The following is a 25,679-nucleotide window of genomic DNA, read 5'->3' on the forward strand; positions in this document are numbered from 1 at the left end:
ATGGTTGTTCTTACCACATGACATCGCGCCAGAAATAGCTCACTACATTCAGGTCATATAATTTTGGATTTGTTTATCTATGTGATTATAAAGCATGTACTATCACTAGAATATGAAAAATTCAAATTGTCGTGGATGATGGTGGTGTGCAAACATTGACCAAAGTCAAATAAATTCCAGATTTGAGGAAAAACTCAATTTCCCTAGGTACTCTACAGGAAAATGGTTTCTCCTACAGGCCAAATGGAGATAGAACATTATGAAGGTGTTTACCCTGAAATTTGGTAAATAAGAGCTAGTGTTCCAATAACAACTTCGTTTTGGTTAATTACATGATCGACTAGATTGATCCTAAAACATGTGTTTGTGAAAACAAGATTACACTCAAAGATGTTTTTGATTCATGGCAAACTCAAATAAGCATTCAAACAACAAGGCGGAAGCAGAAAACTCAAAGAAAAGCAAGCATTGATCACTCATGATAGTACAGGATGATCTATTATGCTTATAGGTTGACTCAACACAAGCAAAACAAGAAGAATGCAGAAAAGCAGCAGTTAGGTCGACCTACTGTCAACCTAGGTCGACCTAAAATGAAGAAAAATCCATATACCTCTGCTAGGTCGACCTACACAACAACTAGGTCGACCTAATCTGAGAAAATGTCCCCAGAATGCATTTGAAGAAGATTCTGGTCGACCTACTCCTTAAACAGGTCGACCTAACTGGGAGCAAAATTCTGCAAGCTTTGCTAGGTCGACCTAAGCACTACAAGAGGTCGACCTAACTGATCAAGAATGCCAAAAATTCTGTTTCTCTCATCTCCAACTGTTATGCTATCATATATATTATCAAAGGTTCAATTATTCAAAGGCAACACCAACGACTGAAAGATACACAAACGCTTCTCATCTTCGTTCTTCATCATCTCCAACACAATTACACATAATCATTCTTGCGTTGCGGGTTAGTGATGAGTTCGATAACGTCCATGGAACGGAATTGAAGATTCCTAGTGGGTGAAGGTTTGTGGGGTTTGTTGGTGAATAAAATCTGCGGGTTTTGTCCTCCACGACGGGTGGTTCTTGGGGGTTTTTATCAAGAGGCGTTCATTGAGGATTCGGCTGAGTGTAACGATTGAGGAACGGGGAGTTCAAGGAATCAAGACACTGCAGAAGGGAATCAAAGTGAAGCTCTTGGATAACCTTGATCTTGCTCAAGATTAAGGGGGAAGAAGATTCAAAGGATCGACATAATTGGTTTATCGTTTATCGCTTTGTTATCTTCTTTGTATATACTTCTTTCAACATTAATGAAAGATTACCCAATTTCAATTTGGAATTGGGGGCAGACGTAGTCGTAGCGAGGACGATCGACGAACTGCCTAAACAAATATCGTGTTCTTGTCGCTTTTACTTTTTCATTTACATTCTGTTCATATTTGGTTATAATAGCAAATTGATCAACGATTCGAGTGTTAAGATTGTGAATTAAGAACTTACATAAACATCACAATCCACCACACATTGAATTACCTTCAATTTGATCATTATCACCAAGTGTTTGTATATTTGTTTCTATCACTCTTACTGCATTGCAAACATTGTCCATCATACAAAAAGTTAATCTGATTTTCAATAAGAGCAACGCTTTGATTCTGCAACATATACTCTTATCACTTATCTCAAGTCTTCGACTGGTTTTTAAACACATATACAATCGTTTCGATAGTGGTTCGGAATAGACGCGAGTCGATTCAGAATCACTTCCGCTGAAAAGTCGTTTAAATCCGTAAAACTGTGAACGATCTATTCACCCCCCCTCTAGATCCTAAGGCCAGCGTCTAACAGTGTTTAGTTTTGGTGTTTTGATGTCTTTCTGATATGCATTCATACGATTGTTATGACTAATTTGTAAGTAAAGGGAGTGTCTTAAAAAGAAACAAAGGTAGGAAAGTAAAAGACTTTAACTCGATGATGAAAGAAATCTAAAAGACTTTGATAAAGATAAAAAATTTGTAATTGAAGTAAAATGTGGTGAATCATATGTACATTCTCAGAAACTCATCTCTATATTAATTTTGGTACTTCGAGTATTATTGAGTGTTTGTACATAATTGAACACATTAAAATATAACTCTAAGATTCTAATTTATACTAATTCGACCATGACGGTCTTTTCCTAACGGAATGCCACGTTTGCTGCTTGCATGCTTCTCAAATTCTAAGGCTTCCACGCTTCCTTTTTGGATCAGACCAATCCTTTGAATTTGAATCTTCTTCCTTTCGAGGCGCCAAATTAACCAACGTGACCGCCGAAGCTTTTCCCTTTGAAGCTTCCAAAAAATAATCTAAATTTCATCTGCTCTTCGAGAATAACTCCTTTCGTTAACGCTTAGCAAGATAAAACTAATCATGAGGTTGGTATTCGAACAATTTTCATAAGTTAAGCCTAAACTTCTCTTCAAAATAACTTTATTTCAACTTAACACTTCTCAATCATCGAAATTTCCAACTAACAAATTGCCCCAAATAAATGTTTATTTTGAAACTCTTGGAGAAGTAAACATTTTTTGTGAACTTTCAATTTCGATGCACAAATCTTTTCAGTGATTCTCTACTTTTGTGATGGCATGGTCATGATGACCATGTCTTCCAAACGTTTCATCGAGACATGCATCACCATACCTGATGATTACTCCTATAACCTAGGAGTAAAGTTGTAACTTGTGCAACCGCCTCTGCATCCTCAATATAAAACCCCAATATTGCCAAAATTAAGATAGGAGTATAATAATAGTACTTGCTCTTTCTCTTTCTAAAAACCTTGGTCCATGGAAACAACATTATCCATATAAGCCTCCTCTAAATAGGCTTCCAACGTTTTATTGGCATCAACATTATATATGGTCATTTCCTTTAGCCTAATCACTTCCTCATTCAGCTTCTGGAGGGACTCATCCTTTTATTTATTCTCTTATTCATACTTTTCCAATGCTCATCAAGCCTCCTCACACTTATTCTCAAGGGAGGATGAGGTTTTATCCACCAATGCCACCATGGATTTGCTCAATTGGGGATTATCCTTCATTACATGAAGTTTAGTCTTCAAATTTAATCTTTCTTTTCCATGGAGGAAAACACTTAAAAAACTGACCTCCCAAAAAGAGCACTCAATAGAAAGTAAGTCTCCATCATCTAAGTTATTCTCTTTGAGCTCACATGTTGTGCCCTTACAACATTGATTGATGCATCCAAATGGTCGTAGACACACCCAAGTTGTCAAACAGCTTATTCTAGAAAGAAATCCCCCTAACCATCATAGGATGCCATAAGGGAACTTCCATGAGAGGAACCAACAATGGCCCTGCCTTTAGGGACATCTTCCCAAAAAAATCTTCTCATTTTTGGAAAGCTAGGATCACACTTTGCCTAGACCATTGAGATCGGCTCAATTCGAATAATCTTTATATCGCCCCCTGACTTCCTCTTCTTGGATTGGTAAATCATCAATATGGAGGTGTTGTTATTCTCATAAATGTTATCTTCCTCGCCCTTCTGAGTTCGGGTCTTATTCAGATAAACTTTCATTTTCGCCATTGAAAGATAGGTCATCCTATATGCATAAAAAACACATCAAAGAATTAAGAACACAAAATATAGCAACGAAAAAAAATGAAATCAAGCATAAAATAAACTTATGCAAATACTCATCAAACTTTACTTGATTTCCCTCAAGGCATGTAATCACTACAACAAATTAATTGCATATCATCACCTTCGTTAAGTTTTCATGGTCAAAACCCACTATTAAGACAAGGTTACGTGACCATTAGAAAGGGAACTTTTGAACATTCTCATCATAAAAAGTACCGTAGGGAAGTCAACGCTTCCTCGTACTCAAAAAAATATGTTCTTCTAGTTCTTTTAGTGTGAGAAGTACAAGAAGAACATCACATTATTCGGGTGGGAGCTGATGGAGCTATAATTCCTTTTTTTATCCCTTTTGGTCCCATCAAATAGATAAAATAGCCTATTTAAGGTGTGACCCCAAGGTCCCCACAAAGAATCTCAAAGCCCATCACAAAGGCCTAACCATTAGGATGAATATTAGAGGGAGCAATGTTGATAGTTCCTAGGTCCTCACCTTCAAAAAGGGTGAAGAGAACCTCCTTAGCTATATTTGATAAAACGCATATGTACGTATAAAAAGTACTCACCTTCTACCCCTTTATAGCCACCTCATGCACGCCTTCTCGCCTTCGATACAAGGATCTAACGAGACATATTTTTCGTTATATGTTGAAGATATATATAATTCACCTCTATGAGTTTTTATCCTCGCTTCATTAGTGTAAACATAGTTGGCGTGCACGACTTCTTCGTAGAAATATTCCAAACTTGCGTAAATAGATGCCATTGATGGTCTCGTAGGTCGTGGAAAAGAAGAGACCAAAAGAACATTATTTCTATATGAATCATTATGCGAGCTACTACTAAAACTACTCTCATCAATTTCGAACATTTCCTTTTCCATAAATATCTAATTAATCAGTATGTTTAGTTGCCTTGAATGCGCTATACAATGACTCTACAACTTGCATCTCTCATCACACATCTCTGATTCAACCACATTCTCATTCTCACCCGACACCCTACTAAAAACCATACCCAAAATAGAAATATACCCAGAAGGATAGATAAGGTACAAGACAAAAAAGCATTACGAGACAAACTAAATTTGAAAAGGATGATAAATTAATGGAAGAAAAATAATGAGTCAAGCAAGATTAGATAGAAAAGTAACGAAAAAGAAGTAAATTTTCCTTGTATTTATAGAAGACGAATGGACCTCGAGCCAATGGTTATGCTAGAGGACAAAGGTCTAGTTTTATAAGTATGCCACTGGATGAAGGGATGAAACCAACCGATCTTTTCCTATGCATGTAATCATTATCATCATTAAATGAGATTAAATGAGACGTCTAAGGGTTCTACATGAACCATTCAATTTGAAAGCCAAATAGTCTATACTAATCAATTGGATGTGACAAAATTTAGTTTTAATTACAAAAATGACATCATATTTTGACATGTTATCACCGTTAATCACTTTGCCGTTACAGACTTTGTATTTGAGGGAATATGGATCGTTATGTCCTCTTTTAACCACTTCTTCCTAACATACCCCACGATGGATTATTAAGGGGTTTGTACTTTCTAGGTGCAGTTAAATGGGCCTAATGACCCAATTGAGGTTGGGTGAAGTAAAAAAAATAAAAAAATCCTTAGGTAGTAGACACAACAAGAAAAACAGATAGCACCAACTGAGCGCAAAGCTAGAAGAAGAATGGCCATGGCTATAACTTCTTTCCGCATCATGTTTCGTCACATATTACATACCAACACCTACATCTCTTTCTTCCCTCCACCACCACAACCCACGGCTTTACTTATCAACCGTCGCGCCACGTGGCGGCACTGTCTTCTCTCAACCAATTATCACAGTTACAAGGTTGTCGAGAAGAAAGACGAACGCTTAGTTGAGAATAACAATACCGATGTTGTAAACTCGACAACAATTGCAGCCATTGTAACCTCGTTAGGCGGTCCACCTGCCGCTGTAGGAATCGTCCGGCTTTCGGGTCCTCACGCGGTTTCTATCGCCGGTCGAGTTTTCCGACCCGTTAGGAACAAGTGGCAGCCTACTAGTCATGTTGTTGAATACGGTGTCGTTATGGATTCCGACGGAAATGTCGTCGACGAGGTTAGTTAATATAGCATATTAAGTTGTGTTTGGTTTTTCTGTAATGGAAATTTTCGAAATTCATGATTATGTTTCTGTGGTTAGGTTTTAGCTGTCCCGATGCTAGCACCGAGATCGTATACACGGGAAGATGTGGTTGAACTTCAATGTCATGGGAATGAGGTTTGTTTGCGTCGTGTGCTTAGGACTTGTTTGGAAGCTGGAGCAACACTTGCTCAGCCAGGTTTATTTCTTAATAGATTCTGCATTGTGAAAGCTTCATAGGTAAGTATGAATTGTAGAATGAAGTATATTGCATTTGGTGATTGATCTTTTGGTCTTTCAGGAGAGTTTACTCTTCGAGCTTTTCTAAATGGTCGTTTGGATCTCACACAAGCTGAAAATGTTGGGAAATTGATTGCGGCCAAATCTGTGGCTGCCGCCGATGCTGCGCTGGAAGGAATCCAGGCATGTCCAGTTCACATTTTGTTGTTTCTTTTTATTAACTAATGTATCATGATGTTATGTGCTTGTGTTAGATGCGATGTGAGACTTGTTTCATTGGATTCATCTGTTGTTACTTTCGATGCTGAAAAAGATGTTATTTTCTTGGGCAGGGTGGTTTCTCATCTCTTGTCAGATCATTGAGAAGCCGGTGCATTGACTTGCTCACTGAGATTGAAGCTCGTTTGGATTTTGAAGATGAGATGCCGCCTATAGATTTGAATGGGATTATGGATAAAATACAACATATGTCACAAGATGTTGAGAATGCGTTGGAAACAGCAAATTATGACAAGCTTCTGCAGTCTGGATTACAGGTATATTACAGAAGATATCGTTTAGGTTTGTAAGATGTGAATATTTGTTATAAAGTGCCCTTATGTTGTAACTTGTAATAGATGTATAACTTTGCTCTTTTAACTAAAGCAATTCTATGTGGATTTATTTTTCTATGAATTTCATGATGTCGATTCTTCCATTCCTTGCTACTAATCTTGATATGAAATTCTTGCAGATAGCAATTGTTGGCCGTCCTAATGTTGGCAAGTCAAGCCTTCTTAATGCATGGAGCAAAGTATGTCCCAATTACTTTACTTATTTACTACTATAATTTGATTATTTGTTCATTTGATTTGGAGTTAGAAGATTGAAACAACTCACTTAATTATTATTATATAGTTAATTGGCTTCTGAAGTCCATAATTTATTTCAGGGCTGTAACTAGTAGATGTTTGTGTGTTAGGGTATAGGGGAGTCCGTAGTAGTAATCATCTTGGCATATTTAATTTCTTGATTACTTAACTTATTGAGCATGGTTTCTTGTAGCATGCAGAGTGAGAGAGCAATAGTTACTGAAATTGCTGGAACCACTCGAGATGTGATTGAAGCAAGTATTAACATCAACGGCATCCCCATAACCCTTCTTGATACTGCAGGCATTAGGGACACCAATGACATTGTGGAAAAAATAGGTGAGACTTTTCTTTATCTCCTTTAAGACCAAGATGCATACAGTATTTTGTTGCATCGTATTTCACTTCTCTATATGCTACAGGTTGTTTGGTATCCCATCAAGTTTGATTTTATAATGTCTACAGTTGAAATAAAAACAGCACTTATGAAGCGTGGACTCCGACACTTTACACGACAAGGACACAAACACGTTAACACCACTAATGTAAAAGACACAGGAAACTGACACCGTTACATATATTTATCCATTTACTATTGTAAACATTAGAAAAGTTCTAATTGAATTTAACATTGTTAACCCTTCATTGATCAATATTGCTTTGACACATCTGTAACACTTTTAGATATATTTGAGACTTGTCCAAAGGATGTATAAGATATGTGGAAACAAAGAAAAAAACTTTTTTGGGATACCGTGTCATGAGTGTCATGTCTGGCACCAATTCAAAAAGTGTCAAAGTATAAAAGTAAACTATTTTTTGGGAACACTTGTTTGAGTTTTCTGACAATTGTCTTACGAGTGTCATACAAGTGTCGTGCACTGCAACACGCCTAATCCTAGGGATGTCTGTGCTTCATAGTGAATTAGTCATTTTATGATTTCTTCAATGTCTTTGAATGTATTCTTTTGTGAAATAAAGAAAAATTATCACCAACAACAGCTTAATAGTGATTTAGCAACTTTGCCAGATTTGGCTAAGCAGTCTTAGAGGTATCTAGTTGTGTGCATGCTCATCACTGTTTTGTAACTTTAACCATATTGCTCCACATGTATTTATCCTCGTAATAGGTGTAGAGCGGTCCGAAGCTGTTGCTAGAGGTGCTGATTTAATTATCATGACTGTGAGTGCTGTTGAAGGGTGGACTTCTGAAGACACCAAACTTCTTGAAAGGATTCAATCTGCTAAGGTTCCGCCACACAATCATCTCTATTCTGTTCACTACTCTTGTTCATGATATTTAATATTATTTGATATAGATAGAAATATAACCTGAATCTTTATTTAATCTTTCTGTAAAAACAGGATTCAACTGGATCTTCCACCCCAGTAATCCTTGTGGTCAACAAGATAGATTGTGAGCCTTGTGCTGAGACTGAATGGGACAAAGGATGTTACAGTCACAAAATATTCAGCAAACAAGTGTTTACATCTGCTGTAACCAGTCAAGGATTACAAGACTTAGAGACGGCGGTTTTAGAGATTGTAGGCATGGATGGCATTGCTGCTGGGGGTCGCAGATGGACCGTCAATCAGGTATGGAATGAATTAGCTTTCACACATACACGCTCGCGCACATTCATCTTCAATTCTTTTAACCTTTTGAGTAAGCCTCATAAATAGACACAATGTCTAGATAAGCGTCATTGTTTGTCTGGCTGACACATTCATGCTGCAGAGACAATGTGAACAACTTGTTCGAACGAAGGAAGCGCTTACGAGGTTACAATCATCAATAAAGGAGGAACTACCTCTGGATTTTTGGACAATTGATTTGAGGGATGCTGCATTGTCCCTTGGACAGATAAGCGGAGAAGATATATCAGAGGAGGTTTTATCAAATATATTTAGCAAGTTCTGTATTGGTAAATAGGAAACACCTCCCTCCCTACATTGTGCTAGGTGATTTTCAGCATGTTTTTTCTTGCAACATGTTTTCAAACATGTAAACTCTATCTGGGTCAGTGGGGATAAGTTCTGTTTTACGATATTTATTGTGCTGTTCTGGCGACCATACCTATTCAATTATGATCAGATAGCCAGGGCTGCTGGACATCAATATAGCATTATAACCCTTCTTTCAGAATACATGGCGGCAATGATGCTGAAAATCAATAGAGAACAACTTTTCTCACACCTGACACCACTTTCTAAAAAATTGGATTTAGGAAATGCACATTGAGGCCTGAAAAGTGTTGGTTTGAAAAATACACATCTGGCCAGCCTGAAAACTGTTTTTGTATGTTCTAATGTCTTATGTGTTACCAAATTTATCCCGCACTTGTACATACTTTTGTTACGAATTATTGTACTAAAAAATAACTACTATTATTTTAAGTCAACTGTTCAAATGGAAGTAAAATTTGTAACCAAGAAAAAATAAAGGCTATGTTTGGATTGACGGAATCGGATGGAGCGGAGCGGAATGGAATGGAATAAAATGATATTCCATTGTTTGGATAATTTAAAAATGGATGGAGCGGAGCGGAAATGAGTGGTATGGATTCCATTCCATTCCATCACTTACCACCATATTCCTTTCCCTCCGATTTGGGCGGAATGAACAATTTGTCTTATTCTGTTGTAAAATTTCCAAACAATGGAATGGTATCTTCGTTCTGCTCCGTTCCATTCCGCTCCATCCCACTCCGTTCTGCTCCATTCCGCTCCGTTCATTTTGTGATATCCAAACATAGCCAAAGTAAAGTACGATAAAGTTATGGCTTATCTACTGAAGAATTATTTGGGAATAGCTCAGTACACTCTACTACTCTCACATCTTAGGAATTTTTAAAATTACTTGATTTGCTTTGTCCAGGGAGATTTTTACCCCTACAATTAAACAAATCTCACCTCCACAAATTTTCATAATATGTAAATTATTCTCGTCAATTTTTTAGCAAAAAAAGGTGCACTAAAAATCCGATAATTTAAATAAAAAAATGGGTATCATTCAAGTTTCGTGGACTATAGATTGATATAGATGGAAGTGTGAAATACAACTATATTGAGCTGAAGATTGATGAAGATTTGAAGGTTATGTGGACAACATATCAACATAGACAAACAAAGGGACCAATCGAGTTTTGATGCAACGATTTATAAATTTGCCGACAACATAATCAAGATGATAAAACGTTCATGATATCTAGTAGTGTCTTAGTTTGGTTATTTATAGGGGGTTGAAAAGGCAGACCGCGTTAAGCCCTATCAAGGCGTGCTTAGTGCGGTCAAGATACAAAATATGTTAAATCGCCACAAATCGCGCTTAGCCCAGAAAATGGATGCTAAGCGCGCTTCCAGCTGCCAAAAGCCTCTCTAAGTGCGCTATGGCTCGTTTAACGAGCTTCCAAAGGTTAATCTCCATCATCTTGAAGCTTGTTGTTTTACCTTTAAGTGCCCAAAGCTTCAAACATGCAAGGAAATTTACGAAATGAAGTGAAATTGATCAGACTACAAGATATCTACAAAATTAAGCTAAAAATCAAATATTTACACTAAAGCTAGGGTTTTGACATGAAACTTCAATAAAATCGGGTGAAAAGGACCATAAAATGCTATTGAATATAAACATAATTTGACCCTTAACAAATACGTCAAAAATACGATTGGTCACAATGTGTTGATGCCAAGACAGGGAAAGACCAACATATTCATCATTGGAGAACAAGACGGGAAGAAGAGTACTGTAAGCTACATATTCATCATAGGATGTGCTCCAATCTATTGAAGCTCAAGGAAGCAAAACATTTTGACTTTGTCATCGTGTGAAGCCGAGTACGTGTTTGCACCGTATGCAGCATATCAAGCAGTATGGATAGAAATGTTGTTAGAAGAGCTCAAGATCAAGGAACCAAAGAAAATGAAGTTGTTTTTCAATAACAAGTTAGTTATCGACCTAGTCAATCATCCTATGTGTCATGGTCGAAATACACACATAGAGATGAGATATCACTTTCTTAGGGATCAAATAAATAAAGGGAAGCTTGAACTTGAGTATTGCAAGTCAGAACCGCAACTAGCTGATATACTCACCAAGCCCCTAAAGAAAGTCAGGTATGATGAGTTGAAGAGAAGCATCGAGATGAGAAGCCTTGAAAGCATGAATTACAAAGTGTTAGAAGCTAATAATTCAGTGTTTCAACTCTATGTTCGATTACGGTGAGTTAGATCTAGTCGAACTAAGCTGAGTAAGTCTGTCGAATACAACATATAATTGTTGTGTCGAAGTGTAACTTTAAATGTTTCGGACTTGAGCCTTAAGCATGATGCTGTAATTTAATACACAATTAACAACTTTCAACAACAATCTTATAGTAATATTTCCCCTTTACAGTTTCCTCTCTTCTTCCTCATCTTTCCTGAAAACCCTAATTGTTCTAACATTTATCATAACCCCTTCAAAACCCTAATTGTTCTAACATTTATCATAACCCCTTCAAAACCCGTCATTACTTTCTCTCTTATCTCCCAAACAAAGCCTTTAAGAAACAAAGTGATCAAAGTGTGTCAAGAGTGATGTTTTAGTCGCATTTGCATAGTATACTCTCCTCTTTAACCGGTTCTAAACTATTTTACAAAAGATAACATTTCTATACACTAGAGATTTGTTTTCTACATGATTTTGTAGTTTCCTCACAACCATCCATTCATCAACTCTTCCTCGTTTTAAACAGATCGTGATTTTTATGCTGTAATAATGTAAAGAGTTGATAAAAATGCCTTTAAATATTCCAAACAAAACTTGTTGGAAACCCTGATATTTTGGCTAAAAAAGTTCATAAATCCACTGCCAGTGGGTAGACTGTAAACTTGCAGGGAACCGTATGTCATCTGCCCAAAATTGTTTTGCATAAAAAATCATCAATGTTACAAATTATTACATACTTATTCCGATACACGCAATGAGTCGATCAACCATGGCGATGCTGGCTGTGATCCTCTAACTGCATAAATTAAATATCTATCCAAGACTGAAGTCATTTACAGTTTCATCCCTCAAGTGAAAGTCCATTTTTTAGGGATGCTGCAATTTGCTTGCCCTTGGTGATAACATTTTATCCAAGGGATTCAAATTGCATAAATAAAATGGGTGCAATACTACATGGAGATGCATCTATGACACAAACACAATACAACAGAAATGTATGGGCAGATCACAAGAGCTTTTATCGTCTCCTAACCGAGGACCTTGCGAAGTTCATTAGTCAACTTATCGCGACTTGATGCTTCCAACTGCATACAAGAATTTAAATAGTCATATATCCATGTTTCAAGACATGAGGAAGGAAATGATAAAATATTAAACAGTTGATGTAACTAACTGTATAATGACAAGAGTGTTCTTACCTTGCTTAAAAGTGCGGCAAGACCTTGAGGTAGAGCTTGTAAATCAAGTGCCGAGTCACCAATATTTGTCAACTGAAGCAACAGTCTCTGGACGCGCAATTCCTTTAGTTTATCCTCGTAATTTGCAGGATCATCCCTCCATCTGAAGAATGCTTCATCGTCCAACCAAGCTTCTTCTCTACCTTTGGCAACATCAGATTTCAGGTACCAGTCTTTGAGCAAGTTCATGGCAGATACATGTGACAATTGGTCACCAGCAGCATCTCTCACACTGTTGATCAGTGAGTGCTCACCGATTCTTCTGTGTAGTCTCCGATAGAAGACAGAACGTGAGTTACGCCAATCAAGAACTTCTCTGATTACACCCTTTGCAGCCATTCTTAAGGAAGTATCATGCAGTTCAGCAAATTTGGTAGCTATCTGAGTATACAAAGGCAAAAGTTGTTTCTCGCGGAATCTAATCTGTTGCTGCACAGAATCATATGTACCAAAGTCCTTGTTACTTTTGGCTTCCGAAAGTTTTTCCTTCAGAGTAATCAACTGTGTATCAAGTCTTCTCATACACTCCAACAATTCTCTTGTTCTAAATTTGATCTCAATCATTCCTTCTGGCTCAAGGACATTACCTTTAGCTGTTCGTTCGGCATACATTTCAATGTGATCTGAGTTGATTCGACTGTCGACAACAACCCAAGCCCCACCACGAAGTTCACCCATCATTGGGATGTACACAAATATAGGCTGTTTGTATGTTCTAAGGTTCTCGACAATAGTTGAACCAGCCTGAAGAATTCCTTCGAAAAGGTCCCTTTGCCCACCTGAAAAGCCTCTCCAGTTTGCGAGAATGAAAAGCGGGAGCTCTTCTCTGTTGAAATCCAATATCGCTTGGGCCGTCTTGGTCGCAGAATCAGGAAACCACACTTGCCCGGCTTGAGGAACAACCCTCTCGTGAGAATCAAGCTGGCCTGGATCAGCAGGTATTATTTGCATAACCGTTTGTGTTTCTACTGCAACAATTCCCACAGGGATTCCTCCAAGCTTGGCCCTTCCTGTAACAACTGTCCTTGCCCAGCCTTCTAGTGTCTCCACAAAGCTGTCCTTGTCAAAAATGCCTCCAAGCCATTTTCCATTAACATCCAGAGTTCCAGATATGGCCGCACGAGGATCACATGAATTTTCCGGTAAATACTCCACATCTCTCTCAGGGGGATCGAGGGATTTGACAATGGGAAGTGCACCACCTACATGAGAAGGAATGTAGCTAAGCCAATTCAAAATAGAAGAAACACCTTCAAGGTCGTCCGAAACAGTAAGATGAACAACTCCATTAGTTGCCATGATTTTAGGTCCACCAAGTTGCATGTGAGAGCTGTACACCTCCCTACCAAGAAGTTTATTTAATGCTGAAAAACCGGTAAGAATTATAGGCTGATCAAGCCTCTGTATGCACCTCATCCCAAGCCTAGCAAGATAAGCACCGATTCCAACAGTCCTACCAGTCACGTATGTCAATGTAAAGGTTTCCTTGTACGCCCTTGAATAGGCACCGGCAATGGCCCCACTGCCACTCAAGTTTTCAACTCCCAGTCCATCTTCTTTGCCGACAATGGTATCTATAACCCATCTGGTTTCTCCACTTTCAAGCTTTAATTCATGTGCCATCACTGATGATCCAATTTGAGCATAGTCCTCAGGTGTTAAATATACATACTGAAAACCCTGCTCAGGTTTAGATTCCTCAGACCAGCCAACTCTGAAACAAGTTTTGACTTCTTCAGCTACACCTAAACGGGCACCAGAATTTGCTGCTAAATAAATTAAAGGTATTTTCTTAGCACAGGCAAGATCAGTTACTGCTCTGAAGAAGGCATCCTCTTTTGGACCAAAAGAACCAGCCTTGAAAGTAACATCGTTCGAAACAACCAATATAGTCCTTCCAGATGGGAATTCAGGAGTACACATTTCCATCAACCAGGCTACCATGCCAACATCATTGAGTCCAGGAGGACGCTCTGCAGGAACAAGAGAAGTACCCCAGCTACCTTCTTTCTCTGAAAATTTAAGCTCTGTTACTTTTAGGAGATCCTTATCTTTGGCTCTTTGAATTCCTGTCTGTTGACTTGACCATGACTGTTCCAAGGATGTTTGAAACGCCTGCAAGAAGCATTTCTCATCAGATAACCATAATTTGACTTGCAAGGGGAAATTATCACTAAATTTATTCAACAAAACTTACAAGAGGAAAATCGTAGCAGTATGTGGTGCTACTCTTTCTTGCTGCAAGACGTTTTCGGTCAATAACTCCCAAAGGTTGATAGTTTTCATTCACTGGTACACCATGCAGTGGACCCTTTACTGTGACTGAACTGTAAACCACTTTATGAGTGGTCGCATCCTCCATTTCTCGATATATCTGAGTTTTAAAAAATTAAGAATCCGAGAGGGAAAAGCATGCAGGAAATTTTCCTTTAAACTTTTAAGAAACTAAAAAACTTACATGTACAGTGGATGTATGACCAGTAACATTGTTTACAATGACCCTCCAAGCACCATTTGCCTGTCCACATGCAGTAATCCAGAGCTTCACTTCCCATACAAAAACCCCTAATCTATGCATTCTTACACCAACAGAGGAATGGATTTCCTGTGCCAAATCTTCCAAGATTGTCTCTACTGTTGTTTCTTCTTGACCGGCATCTATGTTAATTTTCCTGGTATTATCATCCAAAATTGTAAGAACCAGATGAAATATTGTTCACTTCACACATATAAGAATACTTATATTAAAAATATATTTTTAAAGTTTGCAGTAATAATTACTTGGAGTAATGCACAAGATCATCTACTTCTTGCTCACGTAGGACATAGAGGTACATATGAGCATGTTCAGATTTGATGGTGGTATTGTGTGAGTTAAGCTCCAACTCCTCCATTGCACCCATTAAGGACCTAAAAATGCTCCTTGAAGTAAAGGACATATCCAATTGGGTACGAGATGTTTCTGCATCTACCCTTTGATACGCAGAGTATCCTTCATTTGTGGTTGGCTGCCTGAGAAGTGTTCGAAGAAACATTCTTTGAATTGGTTGTGGTTTGGTATCCACGACGGTGTAGAGGTGCCATTGACGATCACGGGATGGTGTATATCGTATATTCTCATAGCCTTTAAGTTTGTCCTATAATCAGACAAAAATTAAATAAGTTAAAGATTAAGCATACGAGTGAAATGTTTCTTTTGCACCCAAAATAAAACAGGAACTTGAAGCGTGAAATAACTAACCAATTCAAGATAAATAGATAGCGGAGGTTCCAGATGACGCAACAAGGGTTCCTCTTCATAATATAGCTTTTCTGCTGACCAGTGGAAGGAATGCCTCATTGGAGCACGCCCCTCATCCCTTTGTATGATACAACTAATATCTCCAACACCGGCAGCATGTATTATGGACCCTACTTCCTGCTCTCTGAGTATTTTGGCCAACTTATTGATTCTCTCTTGAGCCTGATCCTCATCACCACTGCGAAATACCAAAAAGTTAAGCCACACTACAATACAATCATTGATGCTTTGATAAATCAAAGAAAAAACTAAAAAAATTAGGTTCAAAATAATGTATTTAATTTCCGAAACTTTACCTGTCTTGAAGTAAACTCATTTGGTTGTTGATGCCCACTAGTCCAATATGCATCATATTACCATGGTTACTTGAGTCGACAGAACCACTTTTAAGTGCATCATGGAAGTTATTGGTTGCTTCCCTCAATGCAGCACTGATAATTGCTGGCAAAAATTGAAGAGATTTGATTACGACCATCACTCCCCATTTCTTCTCACTATGTTTCTCCACCAGTGTTTTGTCTTCAACCCCATTCTTCCGTTCAACGTACTCTTCTAAGAACTCCCAAGTAGCAATAAGGCCAGATCTGTGCCACTGCATCCTGATGCTGCCTTTGACAAGATATGGCTGGTAGAGCCTACGTATATAAGTTTCCACGACCCTCCTTTGAAGGGTGTTATCACTGTGATCAAATAAGCCCACAAGGGCATCTTCAACTGCCAAAGGAGCGCTCACAAGGTCCTCCATTCGTTCGTTAATGGCACCCTTCCTCTTCGGAGTATCAATATTTTCACCATCCTCAGTAAACATTTCTAGTTCAGAAAGACTTCTAGCAATGCTGGATCGAAGTTCACTCAGTTTAGTTTGTTCAAGCAGTTGACTTGCCTTAAGGGCCAACTGCATCAAGATGATCACAAATCCGGATTCGAATCAAAATGTTCAAAGAAATTAAAATTATCATACACAAAATGAGATTAAAAGTGACACTGCAACTATTTAAAATATAACATCACACAGATCATAGAACCCTCTATATAGCATTACCAACCTCAGAATAAACAATATGATTGAGTTGGGAGAATCGGATTAATTGATCCCTATAGGCAGCAGGATTAGGGTAAACCAGTTTATCCATTAGGCGCAGTATCAACTTATTTTTGCTCTTGACACCCTGAAACCCAAGAAATGCAGTTAATATAATTGCAGTACCGTGTTAACAAGACATCAAGGAGGAAAATCACTCAAGCGGAGTATGTTATAAAAGTGTATACCTGATGAGAAAGCACGATATCTACAATCTTCAACAAATCTTTCTTGTATTGAAGACGGAGTCGTTCAATTACATCAGCCTAGAAGGCACGGGAAAGGGGAAATGTTATGAATATATTTTGGGCAATGATAAACAAATAGTTCAATGAAATGAACATGAAGAAAAATAAAATGTGTTGACTGGTTTTTGGCTATGGGCACACTGAGACATACAATGAATAGTTTAATTCCAGTGTGTTGTAAAGGCTAAATAAGAAAAACAATAAATCATGCACTTTTTGAATATCATTTCGAAAAACTAATTTGGTTGGTAGAACTAGAAGTCCAAAGGTCATAACAGATTAAGTTGTGCACATAAAATTATTACAAGCAACCAAATAATCATACTAACCTGTATATTATCACTAAACAGTTCTTCGACTGAGAGATACTCTTCAAAAAGAGATTGAACAATTTTATGGGCATGGCTCTCTCTTCCACCCTCATAAGATTTTACAAGACTCATCAGAGGTTCAACTAGTCGTTCTAAGGCTCCTTTTTCATTGTCAGGACAGGAGAAAAGATGAGCCTGCAGTATAAAACACCCACCATGAATTTATTTGCATTAAAACGGGAAATATCATAATGAGCAATTCAGGAACATAAACTCACTTCAAGAATTCCTTTCAATAATTTGGCAGGGAAATCAAAATTTTGGGAGCTTGAAATAATCTCGAATTCCTTATATTTTGCTTCCAGCTGAAATACCAGAATAGTTCAAGGGCTGGTCAGATCTCGTCAGAAAACATTAAATCGGAGTAAAAAACATGCAAGGTGTCCCATTTACCTCAATTCTTAGATCTTTAGGAAGACGGGTTGCCAGAACTGCCAAGCATTCTTGCCATTGAAGGAAAGGTAATTCAGGGCTGTCAAGGCAATTGAGCAAACTTTGGACAACCTGAAACAGATGTATAGCTATAAAAAAGGCAAATACAAGTATCGAATAATAGTAGAATCCAAAAATAGTGTCTAAATACATTGTAAATTAATTAAGGGGAGGAATTTACTCACTTCATCAATATTGTGCTCGTAGCCAGCAAGAATCATCCGTGCAGCATTTAAGCTTGCGGCACACTTCTGATGAACTTTACCTGAAATTGCCGTAGGAGGGCCCAGAATTGGGAAGCTCCCAGTGAAGGGCTCTGCCTTTCTTACAGCAGAAGGATCATCTAAATCAAGCCTTGCTATAAGTTCACCAGCCTGCATGGCTTGGCCTTCAGCCATTCTGAAATGAATAATCCCGGAAGCAGGGGAGAGAAGAGGCATACACATCTTCATGACCTCAACTTCAGCATATGGTGTGTCTGCGTCAATGTGACTGTCATCTGCAACCAAATATCTCAGAAGCTTGCATGGTGTCTCTCCAATCAACTTTGATGGATCGTGGTCATTCTGCATATGAAAGGAGTTTAGTTACCTCAGCAACCTTAAAAAGAAATCGAATTTTTAAAGGTAGAAATAAACTAGTTTCACCTGAAGCAAGCAAGTCCTTCCATCAATTAGAAGACGAGTTCCAGCTGCTTCTTCTTCTGCATAAATTACATGACTGTTTCCATCCAACTGTAACAAATGGAAACTAACAGTTAAGAAATCAAAGAAACTTATGTAATAAAATTGACGATATTGAGTAATATTGTAATGAAGAGAGCTACAAAAGTTCAAATGCATAGGTAGTTCAGAGAACAATACTTGCCTGCATCAACAAACCTCCATCACGTAAAGTATGTATCTCTGCTTCTATCACTGATTGATTCAATTTCAATTTATAACTTCCAGGTCCTCCTCGTATCATGTCAATCTACAAAATTGTTTTTGGAAGATGAGTTACGCAAATTGAGCACTGCATACGATAGCGCAACTCCCAAAAAAGGTAAGGGAATTACAAAGAATGTCTATCAAATTGAACTTATAAGATTACATACAGTATATTTGCTTCCTTCAATGCTCAAGGACACTTGAGAATGGACAAGAGATATGTGCTGGCATAATTATTAACAAACATTAGTATCACAAGTAAATAAGCACGGAGTTAGATACACTACGAATCTCGTGTTATTCCCATTTGGATATAGTACCTTAGGAGGGATTTGCCCCTTCTCAAGATAGCCAACATAGTCTGAAACCAATGCAGCACTACTAGCAGTAGCTTTCTGTATTAATTGGAAGAAGCCACAGATCATGAATTTGAACATGAGAAAATACTAAAAAATCGAGGAGAAAATAATAGAATTAAAGATTGCTTACATAGAGTGCCCCTCCAACAACAGACAGATACCAAGGAGGCCTCTCTGCTCTAACCCGCATTGCAATTCTACTGTCCAGCCATCCTGTGTGAATTTTGTTATCTCTGTAGTCTGAAGCCTGAGATAAAATATTATAATAGTGTCACTAGTGCATAATAACCACTTTTCATAAAACTAGTTTGTCGTCATGATAGAGATTTACATTCAGAAGATCAATTGTATAATCAACGTTGGTACGGATTTCTCCTCGAATTTGAATTTCCTTCAGCCCCAAAACCATATTTGCAATTGCTAAAGCCCTCGATTCTCCAAAGGCAAAAACATGTCCTGTGGTAAAACTTAAAATATTAGCAGCTGAAGAAACATGTATCTATTCCATTGAAATATCAATATGATAGCCTAGAATTTGCAAATTCACGATCAAAGTTCCTACTTACCAAACTGGGAATCTGAAAATTCATGGATTCCTCCTCCAGACTGCAAACATATAATTGCCAAAATTTAGCACCTCGCCAATCAAATTAAACGTAAATACAAAGAGATAGAAGACTTACCTTAACAGAGAAGTAAGCCCAAACATTTGGCTTGCTTTTAAAGCTGAGCTCCTGTAAAAATATTTTAACTCAGTATATATTATGGGATGAATGAATTAAAGATAAAATTTCTGTTGGATTTAGAAGTTAACCTGCACTTTCCCGCCTGTAGGCTTGAAACCGTCATCGGGGTCCTCGCTAGTCACTCTCACAGCTACACAATGGCCTTTTGGCTTTGTAGACTGTGCTTTGTCAAAATCAAAAGGGGTAGCTAAAACTGATGTTTTCCTCCACGCATCATTCCCTCCACCGTGTTCCTTCCCATAGAATCGCCTAATCTCTGTTAAGTATGAGTGTGAGACACGTGAAATATATGTACGAAGGCAATAATAGTAAAAAAATTATATCTGAAGCTGTACCAGGAATTTGCCAGAGAGGGATACCCATCCCAACGGCAACTTGTGCTGCTGGAAGATTGATCTCAGCTATCCATTCAGTAACAGGATGCTCAACCTATATATCAATAAACGCAAAACAACATCAGAAAATATCAAAAACATGCTATAAAATACTAAGATAAAGTTCCTATGTCAAACATTATCAAATGCCTATGTCAAAGTCAAAAGGAGTACAACACCTGTAATCGGGGGTTCAGCTCTAAAAAGTAGTACTCGCCAGTTTCCATGCTATAAAGATACTCAACGGTAGCTGCCCCAACATAATTTACAGATATAGCTAATCTTCTAGCCGCCTGTTCAAGTTCTTTCACCGTTTCTGGGGGTGCTACAGTAATAGGACCCTCCTCAATAATCTGTTACAGATGATCGATTATGTCAGTACCGAGATTCGTTCGAGTGGTTCGACCATGACAATTTGGTGTAGTAACTAGTAACAGAAGATTTCCATACCTTTTGATGCCTTCTTTGAACACTGCAATCACGGCTGTGTAAAGCGGCAACATTTCCATACTGATCACAAATCAGTTGGACTTCAAGATGCCGGCTCTATTTAAAAGCAACAGAGATCGTCAGAATATGATCAGAACTCCAAGAATCAAGCTCATTCAGATCAAAGTTCAGTAGATTATCTAACCTGGGAAGCAACTTTCATTATAAATATAGGTGAGCCCGGAACTTCACCTTGAACTTGTTTGAACAGTGCCCTTACCTCATCATCATTATGAACCTAAAATATCCACATGTCTGTTAGTTTCTTAACTTTTTTACCAAACAAAACACCCAAAATATGACTGGCACAAGATTATCAGCATTGATCTATGTAAGCACCGATACTTCAGATTTAGCATGTGTCCGATTTTCGACGCCGACACACATGTCAGTGTCAATATTGTATCTAATGTTTGTGTCAGTACTTCATAGGTATTGATACTATAAGAAGTATACAAGAAGCAAACCTTTCTTATGCCTTTACCACCACCACCCCAAGATGCTTTGATCATTGCAGGGTATCCAACAACTTGACAACTTGCAATTGCTTCATCTGTTGTATAAACACATGCTGCCCGGTAAATTTCATCAGGAATAGTAATCAAGGAGCTTTCAGGAGGAATTTTCACCTGTGGAGAAAATACAAAGTCAGAAGTTGTGTAATCCATACAAATGAAATACACTACTATGGGAGATATAATTTACATGTGAACCACTCCATGGAAGGGTTGGCACATCTGCTGCTTGAGCAATCAACGATGAACCAATTTTATCTCCCAATGCCCCCATAGATACCGCAGGAGGTCCAAGAAATACAATTCCTTTTGCTTTTAATGCATCTGGTAGCTCGGGATTCTCTGATGCATGACCCCAACCAGGCCATACCGCATCAACATGAGTTATCTCAGCAATCTGGGAAACACATCGCATTGCCGTCAGCAAAATTAAGAAGTATTGCAGCTCAAAATAATCACAATTACATAGGCACTGAAATAATTTTAATGACAAGAATAACTGCAGTAATATCATTTAGTCGACGTCACACACCTCTACAATAAGCTGCACGTTGGCGTAGTTATTGTTATTGGTCCCACCAGGAACTTCCACAAACTGATCAGCTATTCTGATATGTTCGGCATTGATTCTCATATCTTCTGGAGTAGCCATGGCAACCAACAAGATAGCCTTTTCCGTGCCAAAGGTCTCGTAAGCCCAACTCCTAACACTGCGTATAAACTTGACAGCCGCCATTCCATTGTTCGCAATCAATATACTATGAATCGGCCTGTTTCCCCCCAGGGCATTGCAGAATTCATCTACTTCAGATATTGTAGCAGTGTGCCTATTCGGTACCACACCGTTTATGTGCCCATTTCCATGCCCGGCACTAGCCATTACTGTTCTCTTTCTAGCTGTCTCCAATATACTACACAGTAAAAAAATAGATCAGAGGAAACTCAAAGCATGTAAAAAAAATTCTTTGCAACAACTGATATTGCATATTCACAAACAGAAATCCAGAAAAATTTAATAAAAATTATTCATACAAGAAACTCAAGATAAAACATATAAACAAGTAATAGAAAAAAATCTATATTAACTTATCCTACAAAATTGACAGAGCATAAGAAATAAAATAACTAAAAGAATTGTTAGGCTCTGTTTGGTCAACCATATATGGACTTGATAAGAAACTCCAATTTTAAAGCACTAAAAGAGCTATAACTGATTATAAGGGTAACTCAATTTGACAAATCAGAGCTCCATCCATTAAACTCTATCACAAATCCATCAATCCCAATCTCACAGCTTTCATTGCATGATATAAACAGCCAAACACAGCATACTAGTTGAGAATCTTTCTATCTTTCTCTCTCTTTCACTTTCAGATTCGGTATTGAACCCCAAAAAAAAGCAGTATCTAATGACTGCTATCATTCAAGCTTTTTCAACCAATTATTCACCCCCACCTTGTGATTTAGCATACCAACAAAAAATTGAACCAACCCACCAAAGAAAAACACAATTTTTTGAATAATTCATAGCAAATTGGGTATATAAACCTCTCCTTTCCTTTCTTCATGAACAATATAACATACAAAATTCACCTAGGCATAGAACTTTCTAAACTTCAAAACAAAAGCTAAATGAAAATAAAAGATAAAATCTACATAAAAATAAGAAGGGTCATAGACACAAACCTTGGAATGAAAAATGAATAATCTAGCAAAGTTTATTGTTTGAGAAGAAGAAAAGGCATTGAAATAGAGAGGTTATAGAAGGTGAATAATAATAAGTGTGTTTGAGGTGAAGGAATGAATGCATGTAAATAATGATCATGCAAAAAGCAAGCAAACCAAACAAATAGAAAAAAGAGGTAGGTTTGGTTTGGGTTAAGGTTTGATGGGTGTCATGAATGAAGGAAGCACGTGGTACCTGCCACTGCCACAACACTTCTCTCTCTCCTAAATAGTACTACTAGTTAGTTCCCAGCTACCCACTTTCTCTCTCTAGAACTGTAATTACTATTCAACACTGAATTTGACAGCCCAGTAAAAAAAATTGGATTTTGATTGGTAATATGAATTGGGGTTTTGGAAAAATGCACGTTGTTGTTGTTGTGATTGTGAAATGGGAAATGGTTTTTTGATTTGAATAAAGAAAGAAAGAATGGTTTTTTGGTTTGGATTATGTGAAGAAGTGATGAATGTGGGATTATTGACTTGTGAGTTGTTGTGGTGGCGGTACCCACCACCAACCCTTCTCATAGTCGGTCAAAATTGGGAACTAATACAATCACAACAACAACAAAACCCATCAACCCCTCTAACTGTTTTTTCTAAATTCCTTTTTAACAATGATGGTTACATTTACTTTTTACTTTTACTTGTAAATTACAATTTTGGATAAAGTTTACAATAATGTAAAAAATAAAAAAAATAATAGTAATAATAATGTCGTGCATCTCGCAATATTTCATATGATTTCTCTGCACAGTAGAACTACTAACTGAATAACTGAATTAAGTTCGTTTCACATGTTACACTATTGCATCTGATGTTTATGTGCACAACTACTAACTGAATTGAGTTCGTTTCACATGTTACACTGTTACATCTGATGTTTATATGCACAACTATCGATTGAATCGTTGACATCTTGCCCATTATATATAAACATGGTATTAACATTTAGGATAAAATGAATTTATTAGGGATTTGATGTAAAAGTAAGAAGAAAAAGAATAAAGAGTTGACTTGTGAAATATGCATATTCTGTTATCAATGTAAAGTAATTCTATGTTAAGCATTAAGCTATTCATCAATTATTAAGATTACGTCTCCAACTCTTTAAAATATATGGTGTTGATCTAACAAATGAGATGTGGTTTTGTGTTTATCTTAAAATAAGACAATATGTTAGATTGATAAAGACATAAAATTCAATATTTTAAATAACCATTATTAATTATTTAAAAATAAATAAAAACAGCAATTATTGATGTTGAATAGTGAAATATGATGAAAAAATAATTCAATAAAATAGGTTAAATGAAAAATATAATATAACAATATTTCTTACATAACCCTAAGAAAACGATGGTCTATCAATAAATGTTTGAAATTAAATAATGTATTCGTCTTAAGATCTTATATTTAAAATTTATTAGATGTTAATATTTTTTGAACCAATTTCAATAGAATTCTTGATGGTAAATTATAGAATTAATCTCTTTTGAATTAGTCGGATTTAAAGTTAGAAATTCAATTTTTTTAATTTTGTTATTTTCAAAAACTGTAACATTTTTAATGTTGGGGGAAGGTTGGGATGTGAAAGGAAGTGGTTTAAGAGTCTCTTAGTTTTTAATGGTAAAGAAAACATATAGGTAGCATTTCATTTAATTAAATCGGTGATATGTTTGAAATTAATATTGATTATAGCATGGGTTTAGGTTATAGTTGGGAGTTAGGTTTATTCATGTCACCCTTACCTCCTTGTTTTATTTATTATTTTTCTTATGAAACAGTAATTCAGAACTGTTTGTTCAGAAAAAAAAAATTAAATTGCTATGTGAAATAATGTGCCTGTTTTTATTTCAACTTTAAAAAAAATGGATTTTTTATTTTATTTTTGAAAATAGATTTTTTAAAATTGTTTTTAATTTATTTATATTCGTCTTTTTAAAAATAAAACTGACATCCTATAACATAAACACACATTATTGAAGATCAAATTATTTTTACCATAAATAAATGAAATACCTAAAATCACATTTTAAGAATAACTATTCAAACAAAATTTTTATTTGAAGCTTTTATAAAAAATTTCATTGGAAAATTTATTTTCACAAAATTATAAATCACTATAAAAATTATTTTAAAAAAAAGCCAACACAAACGGGTCTAATATTTATAAATTCAAAATATTGTATCCGTATTTTATTTATTTATTTTGTGAATGTATTAGTCCTTTTGTGGAAATTTTAACAAAGAATATATATAATCTAATATCTAATATATTATCATTTTCTTTTATAAAAAAAGTATTATATTATTTTGCTTCTAGTATATGACTTTTACTCAATTTGCTCAATCGTGATAAGCATTTCCTCAAACAAATTAGGTAATAGTTATAAAATAAATTATAATCAATGACTACAGCAACAAATATATTTAAAAATGTAATAATATCATATATTTTCATAGAAGTTGTAATAAAATCAAATAATATTTTGGATTTGTGGAAATTAGGCTCTCTTTCCCTAACTTAGCAAAATCAACTTGATTTTATGTGTAGCCAAGCTAATTAATAAAAGATTATGGCATTTATATATAATAAATAAATATATTTTTTAATTATTTAAAAGTTTTATCAAATTGATTAAAATGAATGTTTGGCTTGTATGTTAAGAGTTTTGAGATTATGGATGGGGAGAAAGTGGAGCAAAATAGCTTTTCCCTAAAAATATCTGGGAAATATTAATATTTTAAGTTGGTTGGTATGTTAAAGCAAGTTTTTT

General features: G+C 36.5%; 2 protein-coding genes across 2 annotated transcripts; one reads left to right on the forward strand and one right to left on the reverse strand.

Moving 5' to 3' along the window:
- Positions 1–5,286: 5,286 nt before the first annotated feature.
- Positions 5,287–9,383, forward strand: LOC131656190 (uncharacterized). Its single transcript, XM_058925951.1, has 9 exons — positions 5,287–5,766; positions 5,851–5,989; positions 6,092–6,213; positions 6,363–6,566; positions 6,764–6,823; positions 7,082–7,220; positions 8,012–8,130; positions 8,247–8,477; positions 8,620–9,383. Exons 1-9 carry the CDS (start codon positions 5,350–5,352, stop codon positions 8,812–8,814), a joined length of 1,626 nt encoding a protein of 541 aa, XP_058781934.1. The 5' UTR covers positions 5,287–5,349; the 3' UTR covers positions 8,815–9,383.
- Positions 9,384–11,773: 2,390 nt separating this feature from the next.
- On the reverse strand, positions 11,774–23,386 carry LOC131662039 (acetyl-CoA carboxylase 1-like). Its single transcript, XM_058931716.1, has 30 exons — positions 22,861–23,386; positions 21,707–22,085; positions 21,365–21,571; positions 21,127–21,288; positions 20,805–20,897; positions 20,621–20,716; positions 20,350–20,523; positions 20,132–20,225; positions 19,865–20,052; positions 19,734–19,784; positions 19,617–19,656; positions 19,382–19,506; positions 19,181–19,297; positions 19,012–19,086; positions 18,859–18,915; positions 18,630–18,734; positions 18,410–18,496; positions 17,948–18,328; positions 17,724–17,834; positions 17,549–17,635; positions 17,289–17,465; positions 16,900–16,977; positions 16,677–16,799; positions 15,927–16,525; positions 15,571–15,808; positions 15,111–15,466; positions 14,788–15,001; positions 14,527–14,703; positions 12,291–14,444; positions 11,774–12,176 (listed from the first exon to the last, which is right to left on the reverse strand). Exons 2-30 carry the CDS (start codon positions 22,052–22,054, stop codon positions 12,120–12,122), a joined length of 6,771 nt encoding a protein of 2,256 aa, XP_058787699.1. The 5' UTR covers positions 22,055–22,085; positions 22,861–23,386; the 3' UTR covers positions 11,774–12,119.
- Between the last annotated feature and the right edge of the window lie 2,293 nt (positions 23,387–25,679).

Source organism: Vicia villosa, linkage group LG3 (assembly GCF_029867415.1).
Source record: "Vicia villosa cultivar HV-30 ecotype Madison, WI linkage group LG3, Vvil1.0, whole genome shotgun sequence".
NCBI classification, from domain to species: domain Eukaryota; kingdom Viridiplantae; phylum Streptophyta; class Magnoliopsida; order Fabales; family Fabaceae; genus Vicia; species Vicia villosa.

Bases quoted from the DNA above. Each gene is read 5' to 3' on its own strand.
- LOC131656190 (XM_058925951.1), top strand. From the start codon at position 5,350: ATGGCCATGGCTATAACTTCTTTCCGCATCATGTTTCGTCACATATTA. The intron at 6,824-7,081 runs GTATGTCCCAAT...TGTAGCATGCAG, and splicing joins TTCTTAATGCATGGAGCAAA to AGTGAGAGAGCAATAGTTAC. The intron at 7,221-8,011 runs GTGAGACTTTTC...TCCTCGTAATAG, and splicing joins TGACATTGTGGAAAAAATAG to GTGTAGAGCGGTCCGAAGCT.
- LOC131662039 (XM_058931716.1), bottom strand. From the start codon at position 22,054: ATGGCTAGTGCCGGGCATGGAAATGGGCACATAAACGGTGTGGTACCG. The intron at 20,717-20,804 runs GTTAGATAATCT...GCTTTTAAATAG, and splicing joins TAATGAAAGTTGCTTCCCAG to AGCCGGCATCTTGAAGTCCA. The intron at 19,785-19,864 runs GTTAACTTCTAA...ATATTTTTACAG, and splicing joins CTACAGGCGGGAAAGTGCAG to GAGCTCAGCTTTAAAAGCAA.